We start from the raw sequence: 16152 nt of genomic DNA, 5'->3' as shown, positions 1-16152 counted from the left end.
CTAATAACTACTAAATGAGAATTGTTTCATTAAAAAAAAGTGGCTGCAAATAAGAAAATGGTGTTCTTGTGCATATGTTTTCCGTTTGAGACAGATTATGGCAAGCAGAGAAAGATTGTTTCAGTTTCGATATTTATGCTGTAGAGTTTGTTTATGCAGATATACAGGTCTGTTACACTTTTAGGTATATAAAAAAATGCTATTATATGGCCGGTATATAATATCATAGCCAAATCCATACAGAATGTGATACAACAAGAGAAAGAGAGAAAGACTGAGTGGTATGAGTACAGATTTTCTGTTGTGGTATTCACATTGCTTGTGTGCAACAATGAGAGCGACTTTTCACTCATCTACTCTCACTTACGAGTCCTGTCACTGGTCATTCCGTAATCAAATTTGTGTGATAAAATACCAAAATATCGTCAACATTTTTTTGTATTGATGGAAAATGCTACTATCTTTAGCTGCACTAAAATCTACTGCCAGTAAGATCATTAGATTAAATTATCACTTTGAACAATACTCTTCACTAGTTACTGTATAAGAAACTTACAGATGTCTATATCCATAAAATAACAGCTAAGCATCTGTATTATTATAAATATATTATTAGAAACATTATGGTTAACAGAGATGCTCAGCTTTGTCTTTTTATCCTTTTTTCTGTATAATCATTGAAGAAATTGGATTTAAAGGACAATATAAACATGATGTTAGGCTTAGTTAAGTTTTTCATCAGCAGGGAACCAAAGAATAGTTACATACAGTACAAGTGTATCTGTGGTTCTGTGAACCTGTAATAAACACCAGAGGCAGTAAGAATCACCTGGATATCTTCTTGGGCACATACGCATGCATGCTGAGACTGACAAAGGTCAACAAAAGTGACATATGACACAGTATTGGCAATAAATACCATTATCTTACAGCCATCTTTCCTTTTTGTTGCTCTGATTGGGTCAGCACAGGTTCTGAATGACAGTTAATCCTGGTGCTTACCTGAGGCTCATAGAACAACATTTCCATACTTATGAATCACCTGAATAACGTTAGGACTAACTGGAAAGGTGTGCAGAGATTACCGCTACTCTCATACCACTGGAAAGGCATCGTTAATTTTGTAGAAGTAGCGTGCATGAGACTTTCCTTGTAGAATGGCATGTCAAGCCCTAGGGTTCAAGCCCTAGCACCATCAAGCTGCCAGTGTTGGGCCCATGAGCAAGGCCCTTACCCCTCTCTGCTCCAGGGGAGCTGTATCATGGCTGACTCTGAGCTCTGACCCCAGCTTCCTAACAAGCTCGGATATGCGAAGAAAAGAATTTATAAGAGTTATGTAATGTATATGCTTCTTCTTCAGTAGGCACCCAGTGTCCAGTCCACCTATAGGCCATGGCGATGATGATAAAGGGAGCCCCCTGAGTCTAGGATAGTATGGCTTTCTGAGACCACCTGAACACTTGATAGTGACAAAGAGGCTCACCTGTGCCTTGCCAATGTTTTCTAATACCCAGGACGCCACTGCTGGTTGCACTTCCCCTGCATGTAGACAGCATACCCGCTGCCCCATTGTACAGTCCCTGTCGGTGAGTTGGTCTCAGTGAGGCTAACTGTGGATGGCCAGGAGGTTCTGTGCAAGATGAAGAGAGCTGTTTGACTTCATGCCATGTTGATAATTGATGCGTCTGACTGTCATGACTTCGTCTGAGTGGCCAAAGCACATAGTAACGTTTTAGAACTGGTAAGAACTTTAGGGCCAGATGGATCACCCTCACTTCGCTTACCATGATATAGATTATACTGTGATATACATTTGCATCCATAATGCCCACTATACAATGCATAGGTTTGTATTGCTTAATATACGATCCCTGTGATTTTAAATATTTTGGGGAAATGCATCAAATATTTCTCAGTCACGACTATGGGTTAGAAATTGTATTTTTCTCAGCTACTCATTTTTTTTTTTTTTTTTTTTGGTATTCATTTGTACCATTGAACAAACCTTTCATTTTACTTGTGATGTTGGACCTGGTGCACTTTGTATTCTGGCATCTTTTGATGCTTGTGTATGTGTATTAAATGATCAGAGTAATTATTTCTTGAACAACGTGTAATTAATGCAAAAGTTAGTGATTTATTGTTCTGACACATGAGGTGCACATATGGATGATGAAGTCATTGACAAACATGCAAAACTATAAACTGAACTGCACAGCAAAATAAGTTACATTTTACAGGTATATTGAATTGTGTGATGAAAATAAATATGTTAAATTAAAATTTTAATTAATGGTTAAATTAAGTTTGATAAATAACACAGAGGAACTAGACTAAATGACAAAAGTAATGCAGATTTGTCTGTGCTCTACTCAGTAGTCTCCTAACGTTGCAGAAAACGCTTGAGTGGTGAATGGGTCTTCTTGGAATGTTGTCCAGCTTCTAAGGCCTTATCGTACACATTGATAAAGTCGTTCACTGCTCCACCTTGGATCGTGCTGTCGTCTTTCTAAATGTGAAGAAAAATTACATAAGATAGAGCATTATTTTCTTACATACTATAGAATTTCCGTGAAATAGTGCTCATAAAAACAAACTGCCTTGTATTAACCCCTTAAATCTTTAAAGATATCAGCTTCTCGCTCTTGTAAATACATCCATTTACTATAAGTAAACTGTAGTTACCGAATACTTTATGGGAGTTTTTGAACAATATTATTTAAGATGAAGCTAACCAAGGTGCAGTACAAAGAAAATTGAAGGGAATTGTGGTGGAAGTATACAGCAAAAATTATATAAAATGTCAAAAAAAATATTTTCCTTACTTGTATGGTGTTAATCTTATGAAGTTGTGTCCACACTTCCTGTTCTTTTTTGTATTTGTCTTTCAGTTCTTTCACACTTTCCTGGAGTTCTTTCAGACTATTCTCAGTCTCAACAGTCTTGGCCTTTTTCAGCATGTCCGAAAAGATGTCCATGTAACCATTCAGCATACGCAGAAGCATCAACTTCTCACAAGTGCAAGTGTCCTAATGAGACATTATTGGGTTTGAGAAGACTTAAGAGTCACATCTGTGGAGGTTATTAAGTTTGAAGTTGCCATACTGTAAATGAAGTTGTCAAGCTTACCTCTACTTTGCCCAAGTAGGGAGTGAAAACAGCTTTTCCCACCCATTCTGGGTCTTTTAACCCCTGCAGAATGCAGAAAGCAAATAATGAGTGCTCAGAAGAGTTGTGCATGCAATCTTTAACCAGAACTTCCTCACTACTTTTTCTGTCTATTACTTCTATCAAGATGCAGTTCGTACATCAGAGAAACATATTACACTGTGTACTTTTTTGTGCCAAGAGTGCCCCCTATTAGCAATAGCCCCCTATAGTTCAATGCATTTCACAATAAATGCACAGTAAGCTGATTTAGTGCATGCTTTAAACTTTAGTCTTGCACAATTGCCTTGTAGCAGCTTCACAAAGGCTAACTGCAAGTGCAAAGTTGTGACCTAAAATGTTACTCCTTTTGATCTGGTTATAATTTAGAGCACTTATGCATCAGGAAGTAAACTCGAGATATAACTTACTTAAGCCATCTAACAGTAAACACTTACATGATGTATTTGCAGAACGCGTACAGCTTTGGTCAGGTTGTGAATCCCATGTCCAGCAGTTCCATTCAGCAGTGGCATCATGACAAGTCCGCAAATTAGCACCAGGTTGGACCAAGAATCCATTCTCGTTGCTTATCTTCTTAACACTGTGCTCTCAACGCTAATGAGAATAATCAGACTGAAAGCAAGTGAATGATGCTCACCAGAATGGGTCAGGGGATTTATATAGAAAGAGAGCAACCTGAGAGGGCGTTAAGGGATGCACTTGGGGTTTTGGGGTTTCTGTGGGCTCCTCATCTACGAAAGTTTCCTTTAAATAAGAGACATGCTGCTCCTAAATGCCTGATGTTGCAGTAACCGCTACACCAAATGCAGGTAATTTCCTCACAGGAATTCGTAGACAGAGCTATGAATGCTCAAAAGACACGCGCCAATGTTAAACACACTTAGCCTGCCAGTATATAGCCTTAAAACTGGACTTGCTGAGAAATCATGTCTTCAAAAGTTACTAAGCAACCAAGTCAACCTTTTTGTTCATTCCAAAACCATTTATATAGTTAATAAAATGTCAGAATCTTTTGCATGCATGTTACATATAAACATTTTGTAATGTCAGAGATACTAAAATTAATCTAAATAAATTAATTACATTTTAATAATTATACTCATGACATTCATCAGCAGTTTATTTGTGTACTTATAGTATTAGCAAGTCCTGCAAGTTTTCAAAACAGTGCATGTATATAACATCGTAAATGTTAGTGCAAATTATATTATATGGATTAGCAAAGTATGTTAATGGATTGGGATCTTTTGCAACTAATATGGCTGACATGTACTTCTCCTATTACAATGCATTCAGTTTATTTACTCAAACTGTTCATTTGCATAAGCTGATTGATTTAATCAGCAGTTCCTTTTCACTGGAACAGCAACATTTTGCTGGAGTATGCAGATATTGTGAGTTTTTTGTGGTTTATCTGAATTTTGCTTGTACAACATTTCGGTTGCATGTGGCCATGTTTTTTTTGTTTTGAGATGAATTCAGAATTCCCCTGCAGTTTTTGTGGTAGAAAATAAACAGCAGTTCCTTGAATCTTTTTACATGTGAAGACTCTCGTGGACTTGGCTTCATCACTCTCTCACTTATGTTTGGCACTTTCACTCACGTAGCTTTTGTGCGCATATGTTTGCACTCACACACTGTGTGTGTAGGAAGGCAAAGGCCTAAAACACTCTATGCCATGGGTTGTCTAATAGTACAGCACAGTCCAGCAAAGTATTTCAGTCGACTGAACCAAGTACTTAAAAAATACTACAGCAACTTATTTTCAACTTATGAAAATAACAACTTACGGTTGTCGTTCACAGACTCTAGTTTTCTAAACATGATGTTGGCTTCTGCATCAGATCCTCTAGAGACTAGGTACAGGGCTACAGTCATTAGCTCAAGAAAGGTGAAAGCCTTCAAAGACACTATTCACAGAGTTTTCACTTCGCTTACCCTCTCTGGTCTGATTGGTGAAGTGACATCATGACTTGAAAGGTTGATGATGAAAACAGAATGTTTTCCGTTTGTTCTCCATGCTTCAAGTTCAAAACATGTCTCCTCTGTTCAGAGTCTGTTTTTTTACTGATATCATTAAAGGTTTACTCGTAATAGATTTATGATTCACTTAGGTACTTACATACAGCGTGAGTTACTATTACTATGGATATAAAAAGTCTACACACCAAGATAAAGCATGTCAGAACTTTTTCCACCCTAAGTGTGAAATTACAAACGTATAGAAATTATATGAAAAACAATCACAAACATTTTAGGGAAAAATAGGAAAAATAAAAAACTTACAACAACCTAGTTGCATAAGTGTGCACACCCCTAATACATTGTTGAAGCACCTTTTGATTTTATTACACCACTCAGTCTTTTTGGCTAAGAGTCTATCAGCGTGACACATCTTGACTTGGCAATATTTTCTCACTCTTTCTTGCAGAATCATTATAGATCCATCAAACTGAGAGGGAATCTCCTGTGCACAGCTCGCTTCGAGTCACCCCACAGATTTTTAGTTGGATTCACATCTGGACTCTGGCTAGGACATTTAAAAACATTGATCTTCTTTTGGTTAAGCCAGTCCTTTGTTGATTTGGATGTGTGTCACTGATTTTGATTTGGTCACTGTTGTGCTGAAAGGTGAAATTCCTTTTCATCTTCAGCTTACTAGCAGACACCTGAATGTTTTGCAGTAAAATCAGCTGGTATTTGTAGCTCTTCATGATTCCCTTCACCTTGATAAAAGCCCCAGTTCTGGCTGAAGAAAAGCCCTAAAGCATGATGCTGCCACCACCACGCTTCACCGTGGGTATGGTGTTCTTTTGGTGATGTGATTTTTTTGTGCCAAACATAGCTTTTGGAATTATGGAATTATTATACCTTTTGGAATTGGTCTCATCAGACCATAATACATTTTGCCACATGATCTGGGGTGATTTAGTTGAACTTGGATGTTTTTTGTGAGAAAGGGCTTCCGTCTAGCCGCCCGACCCCACAGCCCAGACATGTGAAGAATACGAGAGATTGTTGTCACATGCAGAGAGTAATCAGTACTTATCAGATATACTGCAGCTGCTTTAATGTTGCCACTGGTCTCTTGGCAGCCTCCCTGGTATGTTTTTGTCTTGTTCTTGTATATATTTTGGATGGACATCCTGTTCTTGGAGATGTCACTGTGGTGCTCCATTTTCTCCACTTGTTGATGACGGCCTTCACAGTGCTCCATGGTACATCTAATGTTTTGGAAATTATTTTATACCCCTCTCCTGATCTATATCTTTCAGCAAGTGAGATACTGTACATGCTTTGTAAGCTCTTTGTAGAATATGGCTTCATCAGTCAGATGAAACCAAGAAGATGTGATGAAAATCTTACACAAACAGCTGGTCTTTATTTGGGGTTAATCAGAATAATTTCATTGATGACAGCTGTATGATAATTACTTTTGAACATGAGATTGGTTCATTCTGAACACAGCCACGTCCTCAATTCTAAGAAGGTGTGCACACTTATGCAACCAGGTTATTGAAACTTTTTTATTTTAACTATTTTTCCTAAAATGTTTCTGAGTCTTTTTCACTTAATTCTTATGTATATTTTATATATATTTATGTATATTTTTTATGTATATATTTACACGAGGAAAGTTTGGACTGAAAATGTGGACTGAAGAAATATATTTTCTTTGCTGTTGAATGTAATATCATTTAACATAAAAGAAGGAAACAATTTGAAAATGAAAATTAAAAAGTCTAATATGATGATATATTAATGAGAAGATGGCAAGCATTGAAATAAGCATGTAATCATACACATATTGGAGAAGTATTAGAGTTTCTTGTCCAGTCCATACAATGCACTATGACTTAATTTTGTTATTGTGGCCTTATACTGATATTGGGGCCTAGATACGTGAATTTGCTCTGAAAACAACAGCCAGCTATGGTGTAATGAAGAATGTAGGCCCTATTTCCAAAATCCCAGCCAGTCTCTTGTCCAAAGCCTTGGATGTTTTTAAGAGTTCAGGTCTCTTGGTTAGTCAGAGGAAGCAGAAGTAGTTGTTTTATGTGGTGTACATACAACAACTACTCAAAAATCAGATGTAGATAACTTTTAGATCATGACTCTCTTCTGTGTCTTTCTGGTCACAGCACTATCTTCAGGATCTTGAAGGTTGCAGTCTTGCAACCTGATTAGCACTGACTTCCCTGGACTGGTTTCCTTTTTTAACACTGTGACACAACAAGTTTTTTTTTTTTTTTTTTAATTGAATTCAATCTTTAAAAGCTATTAAAGAGTTTTGTTTTGAAGTAGTCAGTGATGAGTGATATGTGTGGTTAGTAGTCTGTCATGCCTCTTTCTGTCAAAGTAGACAGGTCTTGGAAATGGAAGAACATTCCACTGAGAGAGTAGTGATTAATACTCATTCAAGAAGCGTGCACGCCTGCATCCAGCATTGCATACTACGTACTAAGCAGTATGTCTAAATAGTTATGATACTTGTGTCTTGACATACTATTTAGTAAAGTAGTGTATGGTTTGGGATGCAGCCCAAGACTGTAAACAAAAGGATATAATTATGTGCTGCTGTTATATTTGTCCTAAATAACTTAACTGTGCCCTTTTTTGTGCCTTTCACAGCTACTGAATACAAAATGAAAGAGAAAACGTCTCACTTTCAACAAGCTATCTCTTGGCTCTGATCTTTGCATCTGTTTCTGCAGCAGTTTGTTTGTGCAACGCTGAGTCAGCTGCCACTACCACAGCCTAACTGTACTTGCTCTGTGCAATTAAAACAGAGCACAAACCTGATAGAATAAGCTAGCCAGCTGTTTTTTTTTTTTTCTGTTTTTTTTTTTCTTCTTTTTTCTCAGGACCACAGTTTAGGATTACTTGCTCTCCACTGTGCTGGAAGCAGCTCTGAGGCTGATGGTAGCCATAAAACATTATCTAGCTAGCAAAAAGACAATGTGGAGAGCAAAACTCTGATGCCCAGTTGCTTCCAGTATGGAAGCAATTTTTATTATCCAATCTGCGTTAATCATGTCTTTCGTTATTCGACTACTTTTAAACTCCTTTCTGAGGTTAGAGCGTTACTACGTATCTGAGATGATGCATGAATTGTACATCTGGAAACTCCTGCCAAATCAAACCTGAGAAGCTCTGACTGTGAATTACCATTACAGGATTTCCAGGGCAACTCTTTGCAACTCTTAGTGTTGTACAGCATTTCCCCCCGATTCAGCCATGGTGTTGTTTTATTCATAAAAAAATAAACAAATAAATAAAAAATAAAAAAATCTAGCACTACAAATAACCGCATAGCTTTAATGGTTAGAATGTTTGAATGTAAAATATTTCCCCAGTTTCCTGAAATCAAAAGATTAATTAAGAAAATACATAAACACCCCAAAGTATAATATTTTCTTAGATGTTAAAACATTTTGTTCCTGTTGGAGATCATACTTTTATTTATACATACTTTTTTTTAATACTGTGACATAGTATTAATGATACAGTGTCATTGCTTAGGCATTTGCCATTTCATTATATTTTATATAACAGGTTTTTGGATAACAGGATAAAGTGGGAGGAAAATGTAAAAGGACCAGATCTTTTTAGATTCACAGTAAAGCTTTATGAATATCAAGATGAATATTGTCACTGTCAAGGTCAGAGAAGGTCGATACATTATTCTATGTTAGAGGTAAAGTGTTGGTTCCTCTGTGTTCCTCAAGGCACCTTCACTTTCTGACCCCAGTATGTTTAGATGCGTGCTTATAACAGTCCTTTTTTTGCCATTACTGAATGTGCATAAATTAACTACTAATCCTATAAAGATATTTTATTCAATACTCTTAAATATTTCTGTTCCTGTGTTTGGCAGTTTGTGGCAGCTAGCCAGCCTGCTAGCACAGTCCCCAACTGATTTCCCTCTCTCCACCCATCTCAAAGTAAGATTCGACTGTGCACTGTGTTGACTCACTACTGAGTGACATAAGCGTTTCCTGTTGGGCTGCAGCATGTGCGTAGAAGCACCGCTGAGAGTTTCCAGCAATGTTGAACTGTGGTCAGGCTTCTCAATGCACAAAGCGCAGTTTCTTGAGCGTTGGATACGTCAGATGGGACATCTCATTCATGGGTTTTACAATTTATGAGCTGGAGGGGGATTCATTTCGGACCTGACTGTATAAGAGAATGCAATTAGGTCATCAGTGTGTGCTCACTCCATTAAGTCACCACGCCCTTCACAGGGACCAGGCCCACAGGTCATGGCTAAATCATACTTTCAGCACTTTCAGCACCATAGTAATGTTGGATTTTGAAAATAAAAATTCAACTTAAAAATATTCCTGTCTTTTATCTTACAGTTTTAATCAATTTGTATCTAATCAAAATGACCAGTTTCGTTTTTCTGTAAAGCACAGTGGGGTATACTGTTGGAAATATTACACTCACCAGGCACATTAATATGAACACCAGTACCCTGGTCATTCATGCAATTATCCAACCAGCCAATCATGTGGCAGCATATGAATAAAATCATGCAGATACAGGTCGAGAGCTTCAGTTAATTTTCACATCAAACTTCAGAATGAAAAAAAAAAGTGTGAACTCTGTGACTTTGACGCTGGTAATGTTGTGGGTGCCAATATGTGCTGGTATGTGATTTGAAAGATTGCTGATTTCCTGAGATTTTCACACACGTTACACAGCAGCCTATAGGGTTTACGAAGAATGGTGCAAAAAAAAAAAAAAAAAACCTCCAATGAACAGCAGTTCTGCAGGTGGAAATGCCTTGTTGGAAAGAAAGGTCAGAGGTGAATGGCCAGCCTGGTTTTTCAGCTGACAAAGGAAGGCTATGGTAACTCGAATAACTACTCTTTACAATCATGGTGAGCTAAAAAGCATCTCAGGAAGCACAGTATGTTGAACCTCGAGGCAGATGGGCTACAACAGCTGAAGACAACCTCAGGGTCCTGTCCTGCCAGCCAAGAACAGGAATCTGAGGCTGCAGTGGATGCAGACTGACTGAAACTGGGCAGGTGAAGATTGAACACACTGCCTGCTATTTATTTTTTTATTTTATGTAATAGTTTTCTTAAAAAAAAAAGGGTCTCAGAAAAGTATACTCTATAATGTTTTTGGGCAAAGGTGTCTTAGTGGTTAAGTTTCTGTGCTAGTGACAGGAGGATTGAGATTACTGGATTCTGACTCACAAGGTATGTTAGAAAAATCAGTACATTTCACTGTAATGCTGCAATCACAGTATTCTTTGAAATTTGATTCATAGTATTGTCAAGATTTACCAATTATCCTACAGAATAATCATTCTGAGAAAAGTGAACACAGTGTGACATGTCTCAATAAAACAACACTTTTATAAGGCTCATGGCTCAGTCTGTTTTAAAAGCAATACTGCTATGTGTCTTGTTGAAATACTGTGTGTGTGTCTGTGGGTGTGGGTGTGTGTGTGTGTCTGTCTGTCTCTGTGTGTGTGTGTGCACATGTTTGTGTGTATGTGTGTTTGTGTGTGTATGTCTGTCTGTGTGTGTTTGTGTGTGGGCACGCATGTTTGTCTGTCTGTGTGTCTGTGTGTGTGTGTGTGTATGTATGTTTGTCTGTGTGTGCATGTGCATATGCGTATGCATTTGCTTGCGCCCTTTAATTGCACCAGAATTGAGAGTCTCATAGACTTTGTGGTTGCTCAGTATAGCAATGTTTGCGGTTGAGCTTAAGAGTTCAGTGACTTTCAGGAACTTCTGCTGTACAAACCCCATCTCACGAAGAATCTGTTGGAATTCTAATAAGCAAGAGTAATTTCTTTGTATTTTATAATTAAGCCCTCCTCCCTGTTTTCATATGAATCAGCTTGTGCACATTTCTACGAATCTGCCATTTTCAGAGTGATTTGGTTTTACACAGAGCCAAGGATGACCCCTTATTGTATGGGTTTTTGTGGTATAACGTGAAATGTGAATATTATTCTCACAGGAATTCTAGAGGTGTTACAACACTTTCTAGACAGCCAACAGATTTATGTGGACACATATACATAGGTAGTAAGTTACAACATTAGATGTTACTACAAAGGGTTTACAATTTTTAAAAAAAATATTTTTTGTCTCGTGACAAAACATGCATTTCAATTATACAGGTTATACATTTCAGTGTGCAGACCTACTGCATTCTACATCTTTTCTGTGTGTGTGTGTGTGTGTGTGTGTGTGTGTGTGTGTATACAGAAAAGTTCAAGAGCAAACCCAAAGCAATGCAGATTATTTCCACCAGAGGGCGACAGTCCAAACAAATAATACCTGCACACCTGTGTGTAAATGGCCAGAAAGGCTTCCTGAACTTTAACTTCTTGAACTTTCAGAACAGATCTCATTGCCTAAAGAACCTCTAATATCTAATTCCAATCCTGGAAGACTGGGATCCAGCACAGATTGTTCATGTCCCTGCTCTAACACACCTACTAAGCCTTGTAATGATGGCTTGATGTTGAATCAGAAGTCTTTGAGCAGGTACCTCACTAAACTCTGCTGGACTGCAGGACCAGAACTGATGACCGCTGCTCTAATATGCATCTTATTTTCTGCGTAAATTCAGTTAGGCAGTGGGTTTACTGATATTTTTTTTTAAATTGATTTCAGCTGAATCCACAGTCGTGCTGGGTGGAACTTAGTTTTATGAATAACAACAATCACTACAATGAAATCTTTGTTTAATTACATCTTATGCATGCATATTGGTGATTTTATGGCTAAGGAAGGTTAATGAAGGGTACAGAAATAAGAGATAGTACTGATGTGTGGCTGATAACTGCTATATTATGTCTATAAAGTTTTAAAAATTCAAAGATATTATGTCGAACGATTAAAGATTCAAGGCGCTTTTATTGCCATTTACACCAAATATGTGCACGAATTATTGGTTTGGAGTCAAAAGAAATCAGAGACTAGAGATTATTTGGCATTCTGAAAACATGCAAAGCTTAATGTACAGACTGTACGTCTACATTTATTTATTTACGAGAAGATTACATCCAATCTAAACGTGGAGCCAAGACTACATTTACAAGTGTAATATAGTGACAGTGACAGTGACAGTACAAGTAATATATCCTTACAAGTCGTGGATGAGTACCTATAAGGCAGAAACTTCCATCTGAACTTGTTTTAAAGAGTAGTATACCCTGGTTCAATATGTTTGAAGTAGGAAAGAGAAACAGTCTTTATTGCTACATATACACGTACAGCACAATGAAATTCTTTCCTTGTACATGTCCTAACTGTGATAAGAGCTCAGGTTCAGCCATGATACGGCACCCTGGCACTGTAAATAGATTGCTTTACTAGTGTAGGCCACTCCAGACTGTTTCCATAGTGTTGCTCATGTTTAAATACGATGAATGCAAAAAAGTTTTGATGTACATGCAAAATGCATTTTATCATTACATATTCCATATTTATATCTGGTGTCACCAGAAGAGGACAAGTCTGGTCCCTCTCAAGATTTCTACCTTATGTTGTCTCGGGGAGTTTTTCTTTGCCACTATTTCTTTGTTTTTCAAGCCTCTGTCTTGCTCATTATTGATCAAATCTACATCCACATAAAAAATAAGTTTTCATTGAATTCAGTTGCAACTGGAGCCTATCCCCAGATCACTGCATACAAGGCAGGAATACTAGGGTGGAGCTCAAAGAATTTAAAAAGTACTTATGCTGATTTGCGAAAACATACAACTTTTTATTCTAATATTTAGAGGTAGCTCAATTATCTAAAAACACAGCTGTTAACAAAAATGCTGAAACACAAATGTGTTTCATGGACCAGTTCTATATCAATTATGCAACACATTTAGACCACATACAAGTCTATTATTCTGTAGAAAAGCAACAAAATTAGTGTAGTCCTGCCATTGTCTATTTCTTGCTGTCTGGATAAACCTGCCGGTGCTGCTCAACAGTTTGCGGTACAAACTGAAGTTGTGACTTATCGTTTGTCAGCAGATCAACACCACATTAAGCATGATCATTCACCTCATTAACGGCCTGCTGGAAGTCTTCCCGTGTCTTAGACTTGATTGAGACAAATTCTTCAACGTTCTTGTCACTGAATGACTCATTTGGTATGACTCTGCTCAGTGTCATCCTCATTTTTATGGCACTTATCATCAGCCTCTTTGTTGCAGTACTTAATTGGGTGTCAAACAGGGCCAGCCCAACTGGTTCTGGTGACAAATACAACAAGTGATTGGAAAACCTCTGTGATGTAGCCTTGATATTGCAGCGTTGATTGTTAAATAGTTTACAGCAGCAGACACTCGCTGCATGGAGCATTTTTTTGCGAAAGAAGCCGTTGGCATGAAAAGAGATCATCATGCTAAGAGACAATCTCAGCCTCTCCTGCTTGCTCTGTTACAGGCTGCCACCCTTTGCTCTTCTTAAGCAAACGCCACTCTTCTAATGTTCATACTGGTTTAGTTTTGCGGTTTTGGGAATCTTGCTTTTGTAGCAGCTGAAGACTGTCAGATAGATTCATTCAATTCCAGAAAGAAGCCAAGAGCCATGTGCAGTGATGGGAGCTCACCACCCTTTAATTCAGTCACAATAAAAGCAAATAGATAGACTTGAGATTAGGATTTAGTTGTTGCTGCCATATCTCATTCGTGATAACTGATAATCAGCCTGCCAAAAAAACACAAAATTAGTTGAAGTGGTGGATGGGGGTATTGTTAAAATGATTACTTACCAAAAATAACATGTGAAAAGTAAAACATTTGCATGTAGTTGGGTAATAGAATTGGCCTCTAATTCAGCACTGTCAAGTTCACCAGAGATAATAATCATAATAATAATCTTTATTTATATAGTTAAAAGTAGTTCCAAGTGCTTTACAAAATTATATAAAACAGTCAAATGTCAGTAAAAGAATAAATGGCAATATAGAATATATAGCTTTGAATAGCAAAGGATATAGCATTGAATAAAAGAAAAGCTTAAATAAAACATTAAAAGATAAATAGCTAGTTAAAAACTAAATTAAAACAAAATAAAATATGAAAATAAAGAAAATAGAGAAGGGGAGAGGGAGTGGACTCTGAGACCCTTGCAAGGAGCATAACGCCCGTGCTTCCTCAAATGGGATGCATCCTTTAATGTGCACACACCCTCCTGGCGTAAAGAGACGTCCAAACAACTACAGTTGCAACAAATTAACTTTTAAAGAATGTTTATGTTAGGTTACTTTCAAGTATACCCAGCAGAAGTATTTCTACAGGACTCAAATGATGTCAACAACTCAGCATATTGTCTAAACGTGTCTCTGAAACTTGCTGACCTCAGCAAAAGTAACAGGCTTACATCATCAGCTGATCACCATTACTATTTAATGCCTTCAGAGCATTAGTGCTGTTGAGCTATCAGTAAATGTTCACAAATCTAACTGATATTTTGCCTATTTTTTCCTTATATATAAACAAAATTGTGGTGTAAGGGGTACAAACTTTAAAAAATAAGCTCCAATCTAAGGAGTGCACAATGAATGGGATGCCAGTCCATCACACACACACACACGCAGCTATTTAAATTGTCATTCATTTCCAGTAAATATCATTAGAATATTCAGGGTTGAAGGAACAGTTGAGGGGACAAAGGGTCGTGCCAACCAGATTTTCAACAGGTTTGACTCACCAGTGCAAGCCGAACCTCCCTCCATCTCCTCAAATGTCTCCATTCATGCCTCCAAGATGGCTGTCCCCTTTCACATCTTGGCTACCCCCTCCTCCGCAGGCTGCCCTGTGGCACCGCATGATTGGAGCACGACAGCCACAGCCTGCCCCTTCTCACCAGCAGACTACACAAGGACAGGGAACAACATCATCACTACACCTCCCACACCCAGGAAGACAGCATCCCCACCACCCCACCATATCCCCAACCACCCCAATCATCGTGATCACGACCAGCCAGGTGAGACGACAACTCACTAAAACCTGGGTTAACAAGGCCAGAGCACCTGACAACATCCACCCGAGGGTGCTTAAACTGTGTGTGGAGCAGCAGGCAGGAGTGTTTTGTCATCTTTTTGACCTATCCCTGGGGCTGAAGAAGGTGCCTAAGATCTGGAAGATCTTAAGGATGTCCCAGCACTCTCAACGAGTTCAGACCTGTGGCCTTAACATCACATGTAATGAAGACCCTTTAGAGGCTGGTCCTGCAGCACCTCAGGCCTCTGGTACATGACTGCCTGGATCTGCTGCAGTTTGCGTACTAGGCTGACATTGGTGTGGAGGATGTCATCATCTACCTGCTTCACAGAGCTTACACACACCTGCAGACGCCATAAAGCACTGTGAGGATCATATTCTTTGAGTGTTTTTAACATGGTCCAGCCACTCTGGCTGGCTAGAAGCTCTCTGCGATGGGGGTGGACCAGGACCATGTGACCTGGATTACAGACTACCTCACTGACAGGCCGCAGTATGTCAGGCTGCAAGGCTGCTTGTGAGACATGGTGACTAGCAACACTGGTGCACCCCAGGGAACTGTACTGTCACTGTTCTTGTTCACCCTCTACACCTCTGACTTCTGCTTCGATTCAGGAACGTGCCACTTACAGAAGTTCTCGGATGATTCCTCCATTGTTGATAAGGAGGAGGAGTACAGAGACCTTATCGAAAGCTTCATAGGATGGTGCAACAACAACCACCTTCAACTCAACATCAAGAAAACCAAGGAGCTGGTGATGGACTTCCAGTGCAGCAAGAGGCCCCCCACACCTGTCACCATATGGGAGGAGGAAGTGGAGGTAGTGGACACCTACAAGTTCTTAGGGGTGCAACTCAACAACAGACTGGACTGATCAGACAACACTGAGGCCCTCTATAGGAAAGGGCAGAGCAGGATGTTCTTTCTGAGGAGACTCAGGTCTATGTGTGAATTAGGCTTCTAGGGATGTTTTACCAGTCTATGGTGGCCAGTG

At 38.6% G+C, this 16152-nt stretch overlaps 1 protein-coding gene across 1 annotated transcript; it reads right to left on the bottom strand.

Annotated features, from left to right (window-relative positions):
* Positions 1-2117: 2117 nt before the first annotated feature.
* Positions 2118-4141, bottom strand: ifng1r (interferon gamma related). Its single transcript, XM_026923732.3, has 4 exons — positions 3606-4141; positions 3130-3192; positions 2826-3029; positions 2118-2509 (listed from the first exon to the last, which is right to left on the bottom strand). Exons 1-4 carry the CDS (start codon positions 3726-3728, stop codon positions 2384-2386), a joined length of 516 nt encoding a protein of 171 aa, XP_026779533.1. The 5' UTR covers positions 3729-4141; the 3' UTR covers positions 2118-2383.
* Between the last annotated feature and the right edge of the window lie 12011 nt (positions 4142-16152).

The sequence above is a fragment of the Pangasianodon hypophthalmus genome, chromosome 18, assembly GCF_027358585.1.
Source record: "Pangasianodon hypophthalmus isolate fPanHyp1 chromosome 18, fPanHyp1.pri, whole genome shotgun sequence".
Classification (NCBI taxonomy): domain Eukaryota; kingdom Metazoa; phylum Chordata; class Actinopteri; order Siluriformes; family Pangasiidae; genus Pangasianodon; species Pangasianodon hypophthalmus.
The sequence above is the reverse complement of the archived record's forward strand: the minus strand, read 5'-3'. Positions and strand labels throughout refer to the sequence as shown.